Source organism: Salmo trutta, chromosome 10 (genome assembly GCF_901001165.1).
Source record: "Salmo trutta chromosome 10, fSalTru1.1, whole genome shotgun sequence".
Taxonomy (NCBI): Eukaryota; Metazoa; Chordata; class Actinopteri; order Salmoniformes; family Salmonidae; genus Salmo; species Salmo trutta.
This window is the reverse complement of record NC_042966.1, coordinates 46,138,322-46,158,495: the sequence shown is the minus strand read 5'-3', so window position 1 is coordinate 46,158,495 and position 20,174 is coordinate 46,138,322. Positions and strand designations below refer to the sequence as shown.

At 39.1% G+C, this 20,174-nt stretch overlaps 1 protein-coding gene and 1 pseudogene across 1 annotated transcript in view; one reads left to right on the top strand and one right to left on the bottom strand.

The window, feature by feature from the left end:
- tsnax (translin-associated factor X) overlaps window positions 1-10,040 on the bottom strand; it is a 31,946-nt gene extending 21,906 nt beyond the window's left edge. The window contains exons 1-2 of the mRNA XM_029765667.1: window positions 9,907-10,040; window positions 2,622-2,717 (exon numbers count right to left, since the gene is read on the bottom strand). Coding sequence (XP_029621527.1) covers window positions 2,622-2,717; window positions 9,907-9,922 — 112 coding nt within the window. The 5' untranslated portion in view covers window positions 9,923-10,040. The remainder of the gene's footprint in view (window positions 1-2,621; window positions 2,718-9,906) is intronic.
- A 7,937-nt stretch (window positions 10,041-17,977) lies between these two features.
- On the top strand, window positions 17,978-19,683 carry LOC115200908 (egl nine homolog 1 pseudogene; annotated as a pseudogene).
- Window positions 19,684-20,174: the final 491 nt, after the last annotated feature.

Here is a 20,174-nt window from a genome sequence, read left to right as displayed (position 1 = left end):
GACAGACTGGACATCTACCTGCTGGGTATTAACATTACACTGGGACCAGCTAGCTGAGGACAGACTGGACATCTACCTGCTGGGTATTAACATTACACTGGGACCAGCTAGCTGAGGACAGGCTGGACATCTACCTGCTGGGTATTAACATTACACTGGGACCAGCTAGCTGAGGACAGGCTGGACATCTACCTGCTGGGTATTAACATTACACTGGGACCAGCTAGCTGAGGACAGGCTGGACATCTACCTGCTGGGTATTAACATTACACTGGGACCAGCTAGCTGAGGACAGGCTGGACATCTACCTGCTGAGTATTAACATTACACTGGGACCAGCTAGCTGAGGACAGACTGGACATCTACCTGCTGGGTATTAACATTACACTGGGACCAGCTAGCTGAGGACAGACTGGACATCTACCTGCTGGGTATTAACATTACACTGGGACCAGCTAGCTGAGGACAGGCTGGACATCTACCTGCTGGGTATTAACATTACACTGGGACCAGCTAGCTGAGGACAGACTGGACATCTACCTGCTGGGTATTAACATTACACTGGGACCAGCTAGCTGAGGACAGGCTGGACATCTACCTGCTGGGTATTAACATTACACTGGGACCAGCTAGCTGAGGACAGGCTGGACATCTACCTGCTGGGTATTAACATTACACTGGGACCAGCTAGCTGAGGACAGGCTGGACATCTACCTGCTGGGTATTAACATTACACTGGGACCAGCTAGCTGAGGACAGACTGGACATCTACCTGCTGGGTATTAACATTACACTGGGACCAGCTAGCTGAGGACAGGCTGGACATCTACCTGCTGAGTATTAACATTACACTGGGACCAGCTAGCTGAGGACAGACTGGACATCTACCTGCTGGGTATTAACATTACACTGGGACCAGCTAGCTGAGGACAGACTGGACATCTACCTGCTGGGTATTAACATTACACTGGGACCAGCTAGCTGAGGACAGGCTGGACATCTACCTGCTGGGTATTAACATTACACTGGGACCAGCTAGCTGAGGACAGGCTGGACATCTACCTGCTGGGTATTAACATTACACTGGGACCAGCTAGCTGAGGACAGGCTGGACATCTACCTGCTGGGTATTAACATTACACTGGGACCAGCTAGCTGAGGACAGGCTGGACATCTACCTGCTGGGTATTAACATTACACTGGGACCAGCTAGCTGAGGACAGACTGGACATCTACCTGCTGGGTATTAACATTACACTGGGACCAGCTAGCTGAGGACAGGCTGGACATCTACCTGCTGGGTATTAACATTACACTGGGACCAGCTAGCTGAGGACAGGCTGGACATCTACCTGCTGGGTATTAACATTACACTGGGACCAGCTAGCTGAGGACAGGCTGGACATCTACCTGCTGGGTATTAACATTACACTGGGACCAGCTAGCTGAGGACAGGCTGGACATCTACCTGCTGAGTATTAACATTACACTGGGACCAGCTAGCTGAGGACAGACTGGACATCTACCTGCTGGGTATTAACATTACACTGGGACCAGCTAGCTGAGGACAGACTGGACATCTACCTGCTGGGTATTAACATTACACTGGGACCAGCTAGCTGAGGACAGGCTGGACATCTACCTGCTGGGTATTAACATTACACTGGGACCAGCTAGCTGAGGACAGGCTGGACATCTACCTGCTGGGTATTAACATTACACTGGGACCAGCTAGCTGAGGACAGACTGGACATCTACCTGCTGGGTATTAACATTACACTGGGACCAGCTAGCTGAGGACAGGCTGGACATCTACCTGCTGGGTATTAACATTACACTGGGACCAGCTAGCTGAGGACAGACTGGACATCTACCTGCTGGGTATTAACATTACACTGGGACCAGCTAGCTGAGGACAGGGGAGACTGAACATCTACATCCCAGCATAACATCTATGATTTGTCCTCTCTGAATAAACCTATTTTTCTCCCCCTGATTTGCTTTGGGGGGTTTGTGTTATTGAAGAATAACAGAAACTGCTAACAGCTGCATCTCATTCTACCACAACTATAATGTTATGATTAGTAGTGAAGGGAGAAGGAGGAGGTAAAGATGGGGAAGGGGGAGTGAAGAGGGGGAAGGAGGAGTGAAGTGAAGAGAGAGGAGGAGGAAGGAGGAGTGAAGAGAGAGGAGGAGGTGAAGAGGGGGAGGGAGAAGGGGGAGTGAAGAGGGGGAGGGAGAAGAGGGAGTGAAGAGAGGAGTGAAGAGGGGGAGGTGGAAGGAGGAGTGAAGAGGGGGAGGGAGAAGGAGAGGTGAAGAGGGGGAGGGGGAAGGGGAGTGAAGAGAGGAGTGAAGAGGGGGAGGGAGAAGGGGGAGTAAAGGGAGAGGAGGAGGTGAAGAGGGGGAGGTGGAAGGAGGAATGAAGAGGGGGAGGGAGAAGGGGAGTGAAGAGGGGGAGGGGGAAGGGGAGTGAAGAGGGGGAGGGGGAAGGAGAGGTGAAGAGGGGGAGGGAGAAGGGGGAGTGAAGAGAGAGGAGGTGGTGAAGAGGGGGAGGGAGAAGGGGGAGTGTACTCTGGGCTGAATGTAAATTCAGGTACCACAGGAAATGATCTAGTGAATACCTTTGAATGCAGCCATCACAGGTGATGTCAGGTTAGCTCCTGTGTCGCGGTCATCTGCTTTCTGACTGGTCTTCATCCTCCGAGGATACCCTTCACCTGAGGAGGGGCGGCAGGTAGCCTCGTGGTTAGAGACACGTAGCCTCGTGGTTAGAGACACGTAGCCTCGTGGTTAGAGACAGGTAGCCTCGTGGTTAGAGACAGGTAGGCTCGTGGTTAGAGACAGGTAGACTCGTGGTTAGAGCGTTGGACTAGAAAGGTTGCTGGATCGAAACCCCGAGCTGACAAGGTACAAATCTGTCGTTCTGACCCTGAATAAGGCAGTGAACACACTGTTCCTAGGCCGTCATTGAAAATAAGAATTTGTTTTTAACTGACTTGCCTGGTTAAATAAAGGTTAAATTAAAATTTTAAAAAAGGAGAGAGACAGGGAGATTACAGATGAGGACATCCTTTACCTGAGGAGAGAGACAGGGAGATTACAGATGAGGACATCCTTTACCTGAGGAGAGAGACAGGGAGATTACAGATGAGGACATCCTTTACCTGAGGAGAAAGACAGGGAGATTACAGATGAGGACATCCTTTACCTGAGGAGAGACAGGGAGATTACAGATGAGGACATCCTTTACCTGAGGAGAGAGACAGGGAGATTACAGATGAGGACATCCTTTACCTGAGGAGAGAGACAGGGAGATTACAGATGAGGACATCCCTGAGATATCTACTGCAGCCCTCATCCTCCACATACAACACCCGTTCTGCCAGTCACATTCTGTTAAAGGTCCCCAAAGCACACACATCCCTGGGTCGCTCCTCTTTTCAGTTCGCTGCAGCTAGCGACTGGAACGAGCTGCAACAAACACTCAAACTGGACAGTTTTATCTCCATCTCTTACTTCAAAGACTCAATCATGGACACTCTTACTGACAGTTGTGGCTGCTTTGTGTGATGTATTGTTGTCTCTACCTTCTTGCCCTTTGTGCTGTTGTCTGTGCCCAGTAATGGTTGTACCATGTTTTGTTCTTCTACCATGTTGTGTTGCTACCATGTTGTTGTCATGTTGCTACCATGTTGTGTTGCTACCATGTTGTTGTCATGTTGTGTTGCTACCATGCTGTGTTGTCATGTTGTGTTGCTGCCATGCTGTGTTGTCATGTTGTGTTGCTGCCTTGCTATGTTGTTGTCTTAGGTCTCTCTTTATGTGGTGTTGTGTTGTCTCTCTTGTCGTGATGTGTTTTGTCCTATACTTTTATTTAATTTATTTATATTTTTAATCCCAGCTCCCGTCCCCGCAGGAGGCCTATTGCCTTTTGGTAGGTCGTCATTGTAAATAAGAATTTGTTCTTAACTGACTTGCCCAGTTAAATAAAGGTTCAATAAAAATACCCTTCACCTGACGAGAAATATTACAGAGATTACAGATGAAAGATTCATATTATATTTAAGTAATAAGGCACCTCGGGGGGTTGTGGTATATGGCCAATATACCACGCGGAAGGACTGTTCTTAGGCACAACACAACGTGGAGTGCCTGGATACAGCCCTTAGCTGTGGTGTATTGGCCATACACCACAAACCCCCGAGGTGCCTTAATGCTATTATAAACTGGTTACCAACATAATTAAAAGACTAATACCCATGTTATATGGTCTGTTATAAACTGGGTGGCTCAAGCCCTGAATGCTGATTGGCTGACAGCCGTGGTATATCAGACCTCATACTACATGTATGACTAGGGTTGCAAAGGGTCGGAAACTTTTCAGAAATTTTCCATTGGAAGTTAAGGCTGGGAATTTTGTTTAAATTCATCAATAAAAGTTAGCTTATAACGGAGAACCTTTTTTATGGGATACACATAAGGCAATTCTAGGTCTTGTGGCATATTTTTGGTTAAACTATCCCCAATTCAATGGAACTGCAACCCTCTGCATGCACAGTGCATTCTTCCATCACATGTACAGCTGATTCTCAAGATCTTGCACACTGATGAGATGCTATTGAGCCACACTACTACACTGTCTGAGCCAAGGATTACATGCTTTCTGGTAAGGTTTGATTACAGTGAATATATTTTATATAACATAGATGATTTGTTGTTAACTAGTAAATAGTAGCCTACAGCAAAGTGGGTTTAAATAATTGATAACTTGTTAACCATTTCTGCTACTTAGTTTTTGCTACCATGTGGGTTTTAGCTTGCTTGAGCCTGCTAACTGAGGAGTGTTAATTCACCTGTTTCCATACATGTTTCATTTTAAAACATGTATCTTACAAAGGAGTTGTTTAATCTAACTGCTTAACTATTTTTCTGTACATTGAATTGTATTTGTTTTTTGTTTTTTTACACATTTTTCCCTAATCTTTACAGGAAAATGCCATGGGCACTATCTGATGTGTGGAGACATTTCACTGCAGCTAATATAGAAGGAAAAGCTGTGTACATTTGCAAATACTGTGCCAAATAATATGTGAAGAATGCAACATAGATGCAGAATCATCTGGCCAAGTGCATAAAGTTCCCTCAGTGCTCACAACAAGCAGGGGCGGCAGCGTAGCCTAGTGGTTGGAGCGTTGGACTAGTAACCGATAGGTAACTGCAGTTAACTGCCTTGTTCAGGGGTAGAACGACAGATTTTGTACCTTGTCAGCTCGGGGATTCGATCTTGCAACCTTTCGGTTAATAGTCCAACAAGGACCAGTCAATCTGGACCCTCTCTTCCTAAAATGATCAGCCGAAATTGTTGCAACCCCTATTACTAGCCTGTTCAACCTCTCTTTCGTATCGTCTGAGATCCCCAAAGACTGGAAAGCTGCCGCGGTCATCCCCCTCTTCAAAGGGGGAGACGCTCTAGACCCAAACTGTTATAGACCGATATCTATCCTGCCCTGCCTTTCTAAAATCTTCGAAAGCCAAGTAAACAAACAGATCACTGACCATTTCGAATCCCACCGTACCTTCTCCGTTATGCAATCTGGTTTCCGAGCTGGTCATGGGTGCACCTCAGCAACGCTCAAGGTCCTAAACGATATCATAACCGCCATCGATAAGAGACAATACTGTGCAGCTCTATTCATCGACCTGGCCAAGGCTTTCGACTCTGTCAATCACCACATTCTTATCGGCAGACTCAACAGCCTTGGTTTCTCAAATGGGTTCAATTCTCGGGCTGACTCTCTTCTCTGTATATATCAATGATGTCGCTCTTGCTGCTGGTGATTCCCTGATCCACCTCTACGCAGACGATACCATTCTGTATACTTCTGGCCCTTCTTTGGACACTGTCGTAACTTCTTCGGGCTAGGGGGCAGTATTCGGAAGTTTGGATAAATGAGGTGCCCAAAGTAAACTGCCTGTTACTCAGGCCCAGAAGCTAGGATATGCATATTGGTAGTATTCGATAGAAAACACTTTAAGGATTCCAAAACTGTTAAAATAATGTCTGTGAGTATAACAGAACTGATATGGCAGGCGAAAACCCGAGGACAAAGTTTATCGGTTCTGACATCTACAAATACCTAGCATCACTACTCTGGACGGTTCTGACTTTTGTCAGAAACGTGTGGACAACTACAAATACCTAGGTGTCTAGTTAGACTGTAAACTCTCCTTCCAGACTCACATTAAACATCTCCAATCCAAAATTAAATCTAGAATCGGCTTCCTATTTCGGAAACAAAGCACACTTCACTCATGCTGCCAAACATACCCTCGTAAAACTGACTATCCTACCGATCCTTGACTTCGGCAATGTCATTTACAAAATAGCCTCCAACACTCTACTCAGCAAATTGGATGCAGTCCATCACAGTGCCATCTGTTTTGTCACCAAAGCCCCATATACTACCCACCACTGCGACCTGTATGCTCTCGTTGGCTGGACCTGGCTACATATTCGTCGCCAAACTCACTGGCTCCAGGTCATCTAAAAGTCTCTGCTAGGTAAAGCTCCGCCTTATCTCAGCTCACTGGTCACCATAGCAGCACCCACCTGTAGCACGCGCTCCAGCAGGTATATCTCACTGGTCACCATAGCAGCACCCACCTGTAGCACGCGCTCCAGCAGGTATATCTCTCTAGTCACCCCCAAAGCCAACACCTCTTTGGCCACCTTTCCTTCCAGTTCTCTGCTGCCAATGACTGGAACGAACTGCAAAAATCATTGAAGCTGGATACACATATCTCACTAGCTTTAAGCACCAGCTGTCAGAGCAGCTCACATATCACTGCACCTGTACATAGCCCATCTGTAAATAGCCCATCCAACTAACTCATCCCCATACTGTATTTATTTATTTATTTATCTATCTTGCTCCTTTGCACCCCAGTATCTCCACTTGCACATTCATCTTCTGCACATCTATCACTCCAGTCTCTATCATTCCAGTGCTTAATTGCTTACCGTAATTTCCGGACTATTGAGCACACCTGAATATAAGCCTCACCCACTGAATTTAAAAATATATATTATTTTGAACATAAATAAGCCGCACATGTCTATAAGCCGCAGGTGCCTACCGGTACATTGAAACAAATGAACTTTACAAAGGCTTTAACGAAACACGGCTTGTAACAAAAATAAATAGGCTTTAACGAAACACGGCTTGTAACAAAAATAAATAGGCTTTAACAAAAAATAAAAAATTAGCAATAAACAGTAGCCTACCAAGAAAGTCATTGGTCACTATCTTCCTCCTCCTGTGCACTGAAACAAACCACTGAAGTCATCTCTTTTCCAAAAAAATTGAAAGCAGGAAAAGCCGCGAGGTTCAAAGCGTGGGGAAAAAGTTGCGGCTTATAGTCCGGAAATTACGGTAATTGTAATTATTTCGCCACTATGGCCTATTTATTGCCTTATACCTCCCTTATCTTACCTAATTTGCACACACTGTACATAGACTTTTTCTATTGTGTCATTGACTGTATTTTTTGTTCATTCCATGTGTAACTCTGTGTTGTGGTTAGTGTCGCATTGCCATGCTTAATCTTGGCCAGGTCGCAGTTGTAAATGAGAACTTGTTCTCAACTTGCCTACCTGGTTAAATAAAGGGTTAGGGTTATATATATAATATATAAATACCTGGTTAAATAAAGGGTTATATATATAATATATAAATACCTGGTTAAATAAAGGGTTATATATATAATATATAAATACCTGGTTAAATAAAGGGTTATATATATAATATATAAATACCTGGTTAAATAAAGGGTTATATATATAATATATAAATACCTGGTTAAATAAAGGGTTATATATATAATATATAAATACCTGGTTAAATAAAGGGTTATATATATAATATATAAATACCTGGTTAAATAAAGGGTTATATATATAATATATAAATACCTGGTTAAATAAAGGGTTATATATATAATATATAAATACCTGGTTAAATAAAGGGTTATATATATAATATATAAATACCTGGTTAAATAAAGGGTTATATATATAATATATAAATACCTGGTTAAATAAAGGGTTATATATATAATATATAAATACCTGGTTAAATAAAGGGTTATATATATAATATATAAATACCTGGTTAAATAAAGGGTTATATATATAATATATAAATACCTGGTTAAATAAAGGGTTATATATATAATATATAAATACCTGGTTAAATAAAGGGTTATATATATAATATATAAATACCTGGTTAAATAAAGGGTTATATATATATATAATATATAAATACCTGGTTAAATAAAGGGTTATATATATATATAATATAAATACCTGGTTAAATAAAGGGTTATATATATAATATATAAATACCTGGTTAAATAAAGGGTTATATATATAATATATAAATACCTGGTTAAATAAAGGGTTATATATATAATACCTGGTTAAATAAGGGTTATATATATATATAAATACCTGGTTAAATAAAGGGTTAGGGTTATATATATAATATATAAATACCTGGTTAAATAAAGGGTTATATATATAATATATAAATGCCTGGTTAAATAAAGGGTTATATATATAATATATAAATACCTGGTTAAATAAAGGGTTATATATATAATATATAAATGCCTGGTTAAATAAAGGGTTAGGGATATATATATAATATATAAATACCTGGTTAAATAAAGGGTTATATATATAATATATAAATACCTGGTTAAATAAAGGGTTATATATATAATATATAAATACCTGGTTAAATAAAGGGTTATATATATAATATATAAATACCTGGTTAAATAAAGGGTTATATATATAATATATAAATACCTGGATAAATAAAGGGTTATATATATAATATATAAATACCTGGATAAATAAAGGGTTATATATATAATATATAAATACCTGGTTAAATAAAGGGTTATATATATATAATATATAAATACCTGGTTAAATAAAGGGTTATATATATAATATATAAATACCTGGTTAAATAAAGGGTTATATATATAATATATAAATACCTGGTTAAATAAAGGGTTATATATATAATATGTAAATACCTGGTTAAATAAAGGGTTATATATATAATATATAAATACCTGGTTAAATAAAGGGTTATATATATAATATATAAATACCTGGTTAAATAAAGGGTTATATATATAATATATAAATACCTGGTTAAATAAAGGTGAAATAAAAAATAAAATTCCCACGGAAAGTTTCCACCGCTGAATATAACTGTGCAACCCTAGGTATGACAAAACATGTATTTTTTCTGCTCTAATTACATTGGTAACCAGTTTATAATAGCAATAAGGCACCTTGTGGGTTTGTGGTATATGGCCAATCTCCCACAGCTAAGGGCTTGGACCGTATCCAGGCACTCCGCGTCGCGGGTCTTTGGCCATATACCACACCTCCTTGGGCCGTATTACTTAAATACACCACAGCTTTTAGTCCATTAAGCATTCAGGGTTCAAACCACTAGGTTTATCATTTACATTATAAACGGTATGACAAAACATGTATTTTTACTGCTCTAATTACATTGGTAACCAGTTTATATTAGCAATAAGGCACCTCGGTAAGGGCTGTATCCAGGCACTCCGCGGTGCGTTAGGCGTAAGAACAGCCATTAGCCGAGGTATATTGTTGATCTACCAAACCCCATTGGGGCTGAGTGCATAAATATAGCGAGTGTAGGCTTTATAGAACAAACGTGATTAGCTAGCTAGCTATGTGGAGCTGCATTGATGAGAAATTAGGACTCGTCTGCAGTTTCTGCCCCGTATCAAATCCAGAGCATAGCGACTTTACACATCATACATAATGTTAATAATGAATTTGATTACCTTCCCGCTTGCTCATAACTTCTATATAATCCTATTATCGTACAGGAATGTTCTTATTTTACAGTTACCTAGCTAGCAGCATTTGATTACGACCTGAAGTGACTGTTTATTTGTGATTGTGTGCAAGTTGAAGAAGCATGATACACATGTAAATCGCCTTAACCATTATAGTTATTTTGAGTCATAAAATATATTTTCAGAAGAACAGAAGGATACAAGAAGAATACTGAAAAACCTTATACAATGTTTGCATTATTTTATATAATGTAGAATAGTAAACACAAAGCTTTGGTGTATTCCAATTTTGCGGCATTGTTAAGGGCACCCCATTCTTTTGGAGCGATGCATTTTGGGAAATGTAGTTTCTGGTTGAAGAGACGTGGTGTCCGTTATGATCAGGTTTTTTAATAAAAATGTATTTGTCAACTTTTGTTCAAAATAGATGGGCTATAGGCAAATGGCAATGATGCTTATGTAGCCTATGTAATAAATCAGCCTATACTAACAAGATTCCCCGGCTTTGTAATACTTAGGTTACAAAGCCAACACCTCCTTTGGCCGCCTTCCAGTTCTCTGCTGCCAGTGACTGGAACGAATTGCAAAAATCGCTGAAGCTGGAGACTTATATTTCCCTCACTAACTTTAAACATCAGCTGTCTGAGCAGCTAACCGATCGCTGCAGCTGTACATAGTCCATCTGTAAATAGCCCATCCAATCTACCTACCTCATCCCCATATTGTTTTTATTTACTTTGCTGCTCTTTTGCACACCAGTATCTCTACTTGCACGCCATCATCTGCTCATCTATCACTCCAGTGTTAATCTGCTAAATTGTAATTACTTTGCTACTATGGCCTATTTATTGCTATACATCCTCATGCCATTTGCACACACTGTATTTAGGCTTTTTTTCTATAGTATTATTGACTGTATGTTTTGTTTATTCCATGTGTAACTCTGTGTTGTTGTTTCTGTCGCACTGCTTTGCTTTATCTTTTACAACTGCCAGGTCGCAGTTGTAAATGAGAACTTGTTCTCAACTGGCCTACCTGGTTAAATAAAGGGTTAGGGTTATATATATAATATATAAATACCTGCTTAAATAAAGGGTTATATATATATAATATATAAATACCTGGTTAAATAAAGGGTTATATATATAATATATAAATACCTGGTTAAATAAAGGGTTATATATATAATATATATATATACCTGGTTAAATAAAGGGTTATATATATAATATATAAATACCTGGTTAAATAAAGGGTTATATATATAATATATAAATACCTGATTAAATAAATGGTTATATATATAATATATAAATACCTGGTTAAATAAAGGGTTATATATATAATATATAAATACCTGGTTAAATAAAGGGTTAGGGTTATATATATATATAATATATAAATACCTGGTTAAATAAAGGGTTATATATATATATATATATATATATATATATAAATACCTGGTTAAATAAAGGGTTATATATATATATATAAATACCTGGTTAAATAAAGGGTTATATATATAATATATAAATACCTGGTTAAATAAAGGGTTATATATATAATATATAAATACCTGGTTAAATAAAGGGTTATATATATAATATATAAATACCTGGTTAAATAAAGGGTTAGGGTTATATATATATATATAATATATAAATACCTGGTTAAATAAAGGGTTATATATATAATATATAAATACCTGGTTAAATAAAGGGTTATATATATAATATATAAATACCTGGTTAAATAAAGGGTTATATATATAATATATAAATACCTGGTTAAATAAAGGGTTATATATATAATATATAAATACCTGGTTAAATAAAGGGTTATATATATAATATATAAATACCTGGTTAAATAAAGGGTTATATATATAATATATAAATACCTGGTTAAATAAAGGGTCAGGGTTATATATATAATATATAAATACCTGGTTAAATAAAGGGTTATATATATAATATATAAATACCTGGTTAAATAAAGGGTTATATATATATAATATATAAATACCTGGTTAAATAAAGGGTTATATATATAATATATATAAATACCTGGTTAAATAAAGGGTTATATATATAATATATAAATACCTGGTTAAATAAAGGGTTATATATATATATAATATATAAATACCTGGTTAAATAAAGGGTTATATATATAATATATAAATACCTGGATAAATAAAGGGTTAGGGTTGTATATATATATAATATATAAATACCTGGTTAAATAAAGGGTTATATATATAATATATAAATACCTGGTTAAATAAAGGGTTATATATATAATATATAAATACCTGGTTAAATAAAGGGTTATATATATAATATATAAATACCTGGTTAAATAAAGGGATATATATATAATATATAAATACCTGGTTAAATAAAGGGTTATATATATAATATATAAATACCTGGTTAAATAAAGGGTTATATATATAATATATAAATACCTGGTTAAATAAAGGGTTATATATATAATATATATATACCTGGTTAAATAAAGGGTTATATATATAATATATAAATACCTGGTTAAATAAAGGGTTATATATATAATATATAAATACCTGGTTAAATAAAGGGTTATATATATAATATATAAATACCTGGTTAAATAAAGGGTTATATATATAATATATATATACCTGGTTAAATAAAGGGTTATATATATAATATATAAATACCTGGTTAAATAAAGGGTTATATATATAATATATAAATACCTGGTTAAATAAAGGGTTATATATATAATATATAAATACCTGGTTAAATAAAGGGTTATATATATAATATATAAATACCTGGTTAAATAAAGGGTTATATATAATATATAAATACCTGGTTAAATAAAGGGTTATATATATAATATATAAATACCTGGTTAAATAAAGGGTTATATATATAATATATAAATACCTGGATAAATAAAGGGTTATATATATAATATAAAAATACCTGGTTAAATAAGGGTTTAGGGTTATATATATAATGTATAAATACCTGGTTAAATAAAGGGTTATATATATAATATATAAATACCTGGTTAAATAAAGGGTTATATATATAATATATAAATACCTGGTTAAATAAAGGGTTATATATATAATATATAAATACCTGGTTAAATAAAGGGTTATATATATATATAATATATAAATACCTGGTTAAATAAAGGGTTATATATATAATATATAAATACCTGGTTAAATAAAGGGTTATATATATATAATATATAAATACCTGGTTAAATAAAGGGTTAGGGTTATATATATAATATATAAATACCTGGTTAAATAAAGGTTTAGTGTTATATATATAATGTATAAATACCTGGTTAAATAAAGGTTTATATATATAATATATAAATACCTGGTTAAATAAAGGGTTATATATATAATATATAAATACCTGGTTAAATAAAGGGTTATATATATATAATATATAAATACCTGGTTAAATAAAGGGTTATATATATAATATATAAATACCTGGTTAAATAAAGGGTTGTATATATAATATATAAATACCTGGTTAAATAAAGGGTTATATATATATAATATATAAATACCTGGTTAATTAAAGGGTTGTATATATAATATATAAATACCTGGTTAAATAAAGGGTTATATATATAATATATAAATACCTGGTTAAATAAAGGGTTATATATATAATATATAAATACCTGGTTAAATAAAGGGTTATATATATAATATATAAATACCTGGTTAAATAAAGGGTTATATACATAATATATAAATACCTGGTTAAATTAAGGGTTATATATATAATATATAAATACCTGGTTAAATAAAGGGTTATATATATATATATAAATACCTGGTTAAATAAAGGGTTATATATATATAATATATAAATACCTGGTTAAATAAAGGGTTATATATATAATATATAAATACCTGGTTAAATAAAGGGGTTATATATATAATATATAAATACCTGGTTAAATAAAGGGTTATATATATAATATATAAATACCTGGTTAAATAAAGGGTTATATATATAATATATAAATACCTGGTTAAATAAAGGGTTATATATATAATATATAAATACCTGGTTAAATAAAGGGTTATATATATAATATATAAATACCTGGTTAAATAAAGGGTTATATATATAATATATAAATACCTGGTTAAATAAAGGGTTATATATATAATATATAAATACCTGGTTAAATAAAGGGTTATATATATAATATATAAATACCTGGATAAATAAAGGGTTATATATATAATATATAAATACCTGGTTAAATAAAGGGTTATATATATAATATATAAATACCTGGTTAAATAAAGGGTTATATATATAATATATAAATACCTGGTTAAATAAAGGGTTATATATATAATATATAAATACCTGGTTAAATAAAGGGTTATATATATAATATATAATACCTGGTTAAATAAAGGGTTATATATATAATATATAAATACCTGGTTAAATAAAGGGTTATATATATAATATATAAATACCTGGTTAAATAAAGGGTTATATATATAATATATAAATACCTGGTTAAATAAAGGGTTATATATATAATATATAAATACCTGGTTAAATAAAGGGTTATATATATAATATATAAATACCTGGTTACATAAAGGGTTATATATATAATATATAAATACCTGGTTAAATAAAGGGTTATATATATAATATATAAATACCTGGTTAAATAAAGGGTTATATATATAATATATAAATACCTGGTTAAATAAAGGGTTATATATAATATATAAATACCTGGTTAAATAAAGGGTTATATATATAATATATAAATACCTGGTTAAATAAAGGGTTATATATATATATATAAATACCTGGTTAAATAAAGGGAAAATAAAAACAAAAGGTTCAGACTATATAGCACCAACATTACAGACACAGTATTAATAGGCCAGAAATAAAAGAATAATCCCTTATTAATAATCCCTTATCTATTTTAGTCTACATGTCTGTTAAATAGTTAGTATAGTTACAAATCGAAGCTGGGACTTTGTAAACATCTGTTAAATAGTTAGTATAGTTACAAATCGAAGCTGGGACTTTGTAAACATCTGTTAAATAGTTAGTAGACTTACATAACAAAGCTGGGACTTTGCAAACATCTGTTAAATAGTTAGTAGACTTACATAACAAAGCTGGGACTTTGCAAACATCTGTTAAATAGTTAGTAGACTTACATAACAAAGCTGGGACTTTGTAACCTCTATTATTGGCCAGATCAGATTCTCTCTCTCTCTCAATTCAATTTAAGGGCTTTATTGGCATGGGATTATTGGCATGGGAAACATATAATTACATTGAAAAAGCAAGTGAAATAGGTAATAAACAAAAGTGAAATAAACAATAAAAATGAACAGTAAACATTACACTCACAACATTTCCAAAATAATAAAGACATGTCAAATGTCATATTATGTCTATATACAGTGTTGTAATGATGTGCAAATAGTTAAAGTACAAAAGAGAAAATAAATAAACACAAATATAGGTTGTATTTACAATGGTGTTTGTTCTTCACTGGTTGACCTTTTCTTGTGGCAACAGGTCACACATCTTGCTGCTGTGATGTCACACTGTGCTATTTCACCCAGTAGATATGGGAGTTTATCAAAATGGGGTTTGTTTTCAAATTATTTGTGGGTCTGTGTAATGTGAGGGAAATGTGTGTCTCTAATATGGTCATACATTTGGCAGGTTGGGAAGTGCAGCTCTGTCCCGAGGAAACCCTGCCAACTGTGTACGTGCCACCTGCCTGGTGCCTCCTTGGAGTGCTGCCGTGCCGTGCCTCCTTGGACTGCTGCCGTGCCGTGCCTCCTTGGAGTGCTGCCGTGCCGTGCCTCCTTGGACTGCTGCCGTGCCATGCCTCCTTGGAGTGCTGCCGTGCCGTGCCTCCTTGGACTGCTGCCGTGCCTCCTTGGACTGCTGCCGTGCCGTGCCTCCTTGGAGTGCTGCCGTGCCTCCTTGGAGTGCTGCTGTGCCGTGCCTCCTTGGACTGCTGCCGTGCCTCCTTGGACTGCTGCCGTGCCGTGCCTCCTTGGAGTGCTGCTGTGCCGTGCCTCCTTGGACTGCTGCCGTGCCTCCTTGGACTGCTGCCGTGCCGTGCCTCCTTGGAGTGCTGCCGTGCCGTGCCTCCTTGGAGTGCTGCCGTGCCGTGCCTCCTTGGACTGCTGCCGTGCCGTGCCTCCTTGGAGTGCTGCCGTGCCGTGCCTCCTTGGAGTGCTGCCGTGCCTCCTTGGAGTGCTGCCGTGCCTCCTTGGAGTGCTGCCGTGCCTCCTTGGAGTGCTGCCGTGCCGTGCCTCCTTGTGGGCTGCACTGAACAGTGAATATAGATGCAGAGTAGATGCCAGTTAAGTTGCACTGAACAGTGAATATAGATGCAGAGTAGATGCCAGTTAAGTTGCACTGAATAGTGAATATAGATGCAGAGTAGATGCCAGTTAAGTTGCACTGAATAGTGAATATAGATGCAGAGTAGATGCCAGTTAAGTTGCACTGAACAGTGAATATAGATGCAGAGTAGATGCCAGCTAAGTTGCACTGAACAGTGAATATAGATGCAGAGTAGATGCCAGCTAAGTTGCACTGAACAGTGAATATAGATGCAGAGGAGATGCCAGTTAAGTTGCACTGAGCAGTTATGGCATTACATGCATTAACTTTCATTTAACATGGTGCACAGAAGGCTTTATTTTGTCTATACACAGTAAGCTTTCAAAACGTCAAATTATGTTATACACATTTTAATAGCGAATGTAGGCATATGCCTATAAAAACAGAGAGGAGATTTTGAGGACATAATAAGGTTGTTTTTGTAATATATTAGCACACTGAGGCAGGGATGCGGGGAGAAGAAACACATTTATCAGAGGTCATGGGTCAAGTGCAAGTACAGATGATCACATGTAGCAACACCCTCAGGCACTCCAGGTAAGTACATGTACATACATGACAACTTTGTATTCTCGGGCTTAGTCCAGAGAGGAAGAGGGAGACCCAACTCCAGGAGAAAATGTGTCTCCCTCCAGCAGGTGGCGTTTTGTTGTTGTTTCACCCACCAAGCAAGGAGATTTTAAATGGATGTCAATGAGAGTTTCGAATTTGGTCAACAAAGAAACGAATGGCTTATTTGCTACGTGAGGTTTATTTTATCAATTAGAGGTTTCTTATTGCTTCAGTTGTTACGAGTATACTGCTATAAGTAGGACACGTGACATCACGGCAAAAACTCCACTTAGTTCCAGTCTGTATCCAATCGGCCGTGACTGGGAATCCCATAGGGCGGCGCACAATTGGCCCAAGCGTCGTCCGGGCCAGGTTTGACCGGGGTAGGCCGTCATTGTAAATAAGAATTTGTTCTTAACTGACTCGCCTAGTTAAATAAAGGTTTAAAATATATAAAAATGTTGTCTTGAGATGGCTATGCATATTCATGACATGAGACTAGTAGCATAATATCTCTCTACATTGAATACAGGCGGTTAACGTCAACAACCCGAATCAAATATAAATTACAATAATGAGATGTATCCACCAATTCACAGAAAGGACAGACGGGACTAGAAAGACTGCCCTGTCGCTTTGGAGGGACCGGTATCTTCTCAGTATATCCAGAATATTTGCATAGCCCAACGTTTTGCGACTAAAACGAGAGTTTCTACTGGACACATTCAGGAAGGTCTCTCCCCGCTGTCTTCCGTTGAAGAAACATTTTGCTACGGAATTGGAGTCATGGATAAGCCCCAGAGAGAGGGACGGAGTAGAACTGAATATACAGTCATTGGCGGAGAACACCGACGGCGCACACCGGGAAGGGTCCATGAGAAACAGATGGCTAGCGCCCCGAACACTGGATTTACCGATATGTTGGGCTCGAACGCACCGACTTTTCCTATTAAAGTGTCATATGAAGTAAACAACCGAACACCTGTGATGAAATGATCGGGTCTTATGTCGTTGTAGGCTGGAGCATCACATCCAAATGGATCAGTAGAAGGACGCGTGTAAAGGATTGGACTTTAAGACCGTAACATGTTAACATTAGCCAACTGCACACATGGAGACTAAACATAAGACTGCAGCCCAGACTGCTCAGGACTTGGAAAGAGAAAGAGAAAGCCAGTATTGTGAACTTTGTGGGAAAATGGAGAATCTCCTCAAGTGCGGCCGGTGTCGAAACTCGTTTTACTGCAGCAAGGAGCACCAGAAGCAGCACTGGAAAATGCACAAACTCATTTATAAAGAATCTGAGGTGAAGGTTTCCAAACGGAAGCCTGCTGAACGTCAGGAACCGTCTGGGGATTGGGTGAAAGGACAGACACAGCAACGAAAGACCAGCGCTGCATCTCGGAGTGGAGAGGCTATAATGAAAGGGTTCATAACAAAGGCAGAGTGCGGTGTCCTCAGTCGATAAGCCAGGCTGGTCGAATAACCAAACCCAGCGGACAGACCACCACCCGGTCCACGCCTCGGATCACCACCCGGTCCACGCCTCGGACCACCACCCGGTCCACGCCTCGGTCCACCACCCGGTCCACGCCTCGCACCACCACCCGGTCCACCACCCGGTCCACCACCCGGTCCACGCCTCGACCCACCACCCGGTCCACCACCCAGTCCACGCCTCGATCCACCACCCGGTCCACCACCCGGTCCACGCCTCGATCCACCACCCGGTCCACCGCCTCGATCCACCACCCGGTCCACCACCCGGTCCACGCCTCGATCCACCACCCGGTCCACGCCTCGGTCCACGCCTCGGTCCACCACCCGGTCCACGCCTCGGTCCACCACCCGGTCCACACCTCGGTCCACCACCCGGTCCACGCCTCGGTCCACACCTCGGTCAACCACCCGGTCCACGCCTCGGTCCACCACCCGGTCCTCGCCTCCGCCCACCACCCGGTCCACGCCTCGGTCCACGCCTCGGTCCACCACCCGGTCCACGCCTCGGCCCACCACCCGGTCCACGCCTCGTTCCACCACCCGGTCCACGCCTCGGTCCACGCCTCGGTCCACGCCTCGGTCCACCACCCGGTCCACGCCTCGGTCCACGCCTCGGTCCACGCCTCGGACCACCACCCGGTCCACCACCCGGTCCACGCCTCGGTCCACGCCTTGGTCCACGCCTCGGTCCACCACCGGGTCCACCACCCGGTCCACCCCTCGGTCCAAACCTCGGTCCACCACCCGGTCCACGCCTCGGTCCACGCCTCGGTCCACCACCCGGTCCACCACCCGGTCCACGCCTCGGTCCACCACCCGGTCCACCACCCGGTCCACGCCTCGGTCCACCACCCGGTCCACCGCCTCGGTCCACCACCCGGTCCACGCCTCGGTCCACCACCCGGCCCACGCCTCGGAAACTCGCCAGGGAATACATCGTACCGTGTATGACCAAGCATGGGATATGTGTAGTTGACAACTTCCTCGGCGGGGAAACAGGGCTGGCCATCCTGGAGGACGTCAAAGTGCTGCATAAAACCGTGAATTTTACCGACGGTCAGTTGGTCAGTCAGAAAAGTGCCTCCATTAAAGACATTAGGGGGATAAGATCACATGGATAGAGGGCCGAGAGGCCGGGTGTGAGAAGATCCGCTTCCTCATGAGCCATATGGATGATCTGGCCAGACATTGTAATGGTCATCTGGGAAACTTTACAATAAATGGAAGGACTAAAGTAAGTAGCCAGGTTAAATACATTTAAACTTGGGTATAATCCTTGTCTTGGGCCATATTGGCCCAGCGTCATCCAGGTTTGGCCCGGGGTAGGCTGTCACTGTAACTAAGAATTTGTTCTTAACTGACTTGCCTAGTTAAATCAAGGTTACATTTGAAATCCTATAGACAAGACTGTGTCCCAAATGGCACCCTGTCCCCTATATTAGACCCTATGGACCCTGGTCAAAAGTAGTCCACTAGAGAATAGGGTGCCATTTGGTGTGGTTACAACAGAATGACTGGGATCAGTTATTACTAGTCATCAGAATGTCAGGAACATTTCACCTGTTGAATGCTTCAGAAATACACGTAGTGGGGCTTTCCATAGGCCTGAGACATGTCACCACGTAGTGGGGCTTTCCATAGGCCTGAGACATGTCACCACGTAGTGGGGCTTTCCATAGGCCTGAGACATGTTACCACGTAGTGGGGCTTTCCCTAGGCCTGAGACATGTTACCACGTAGTGGGGCTTTCCA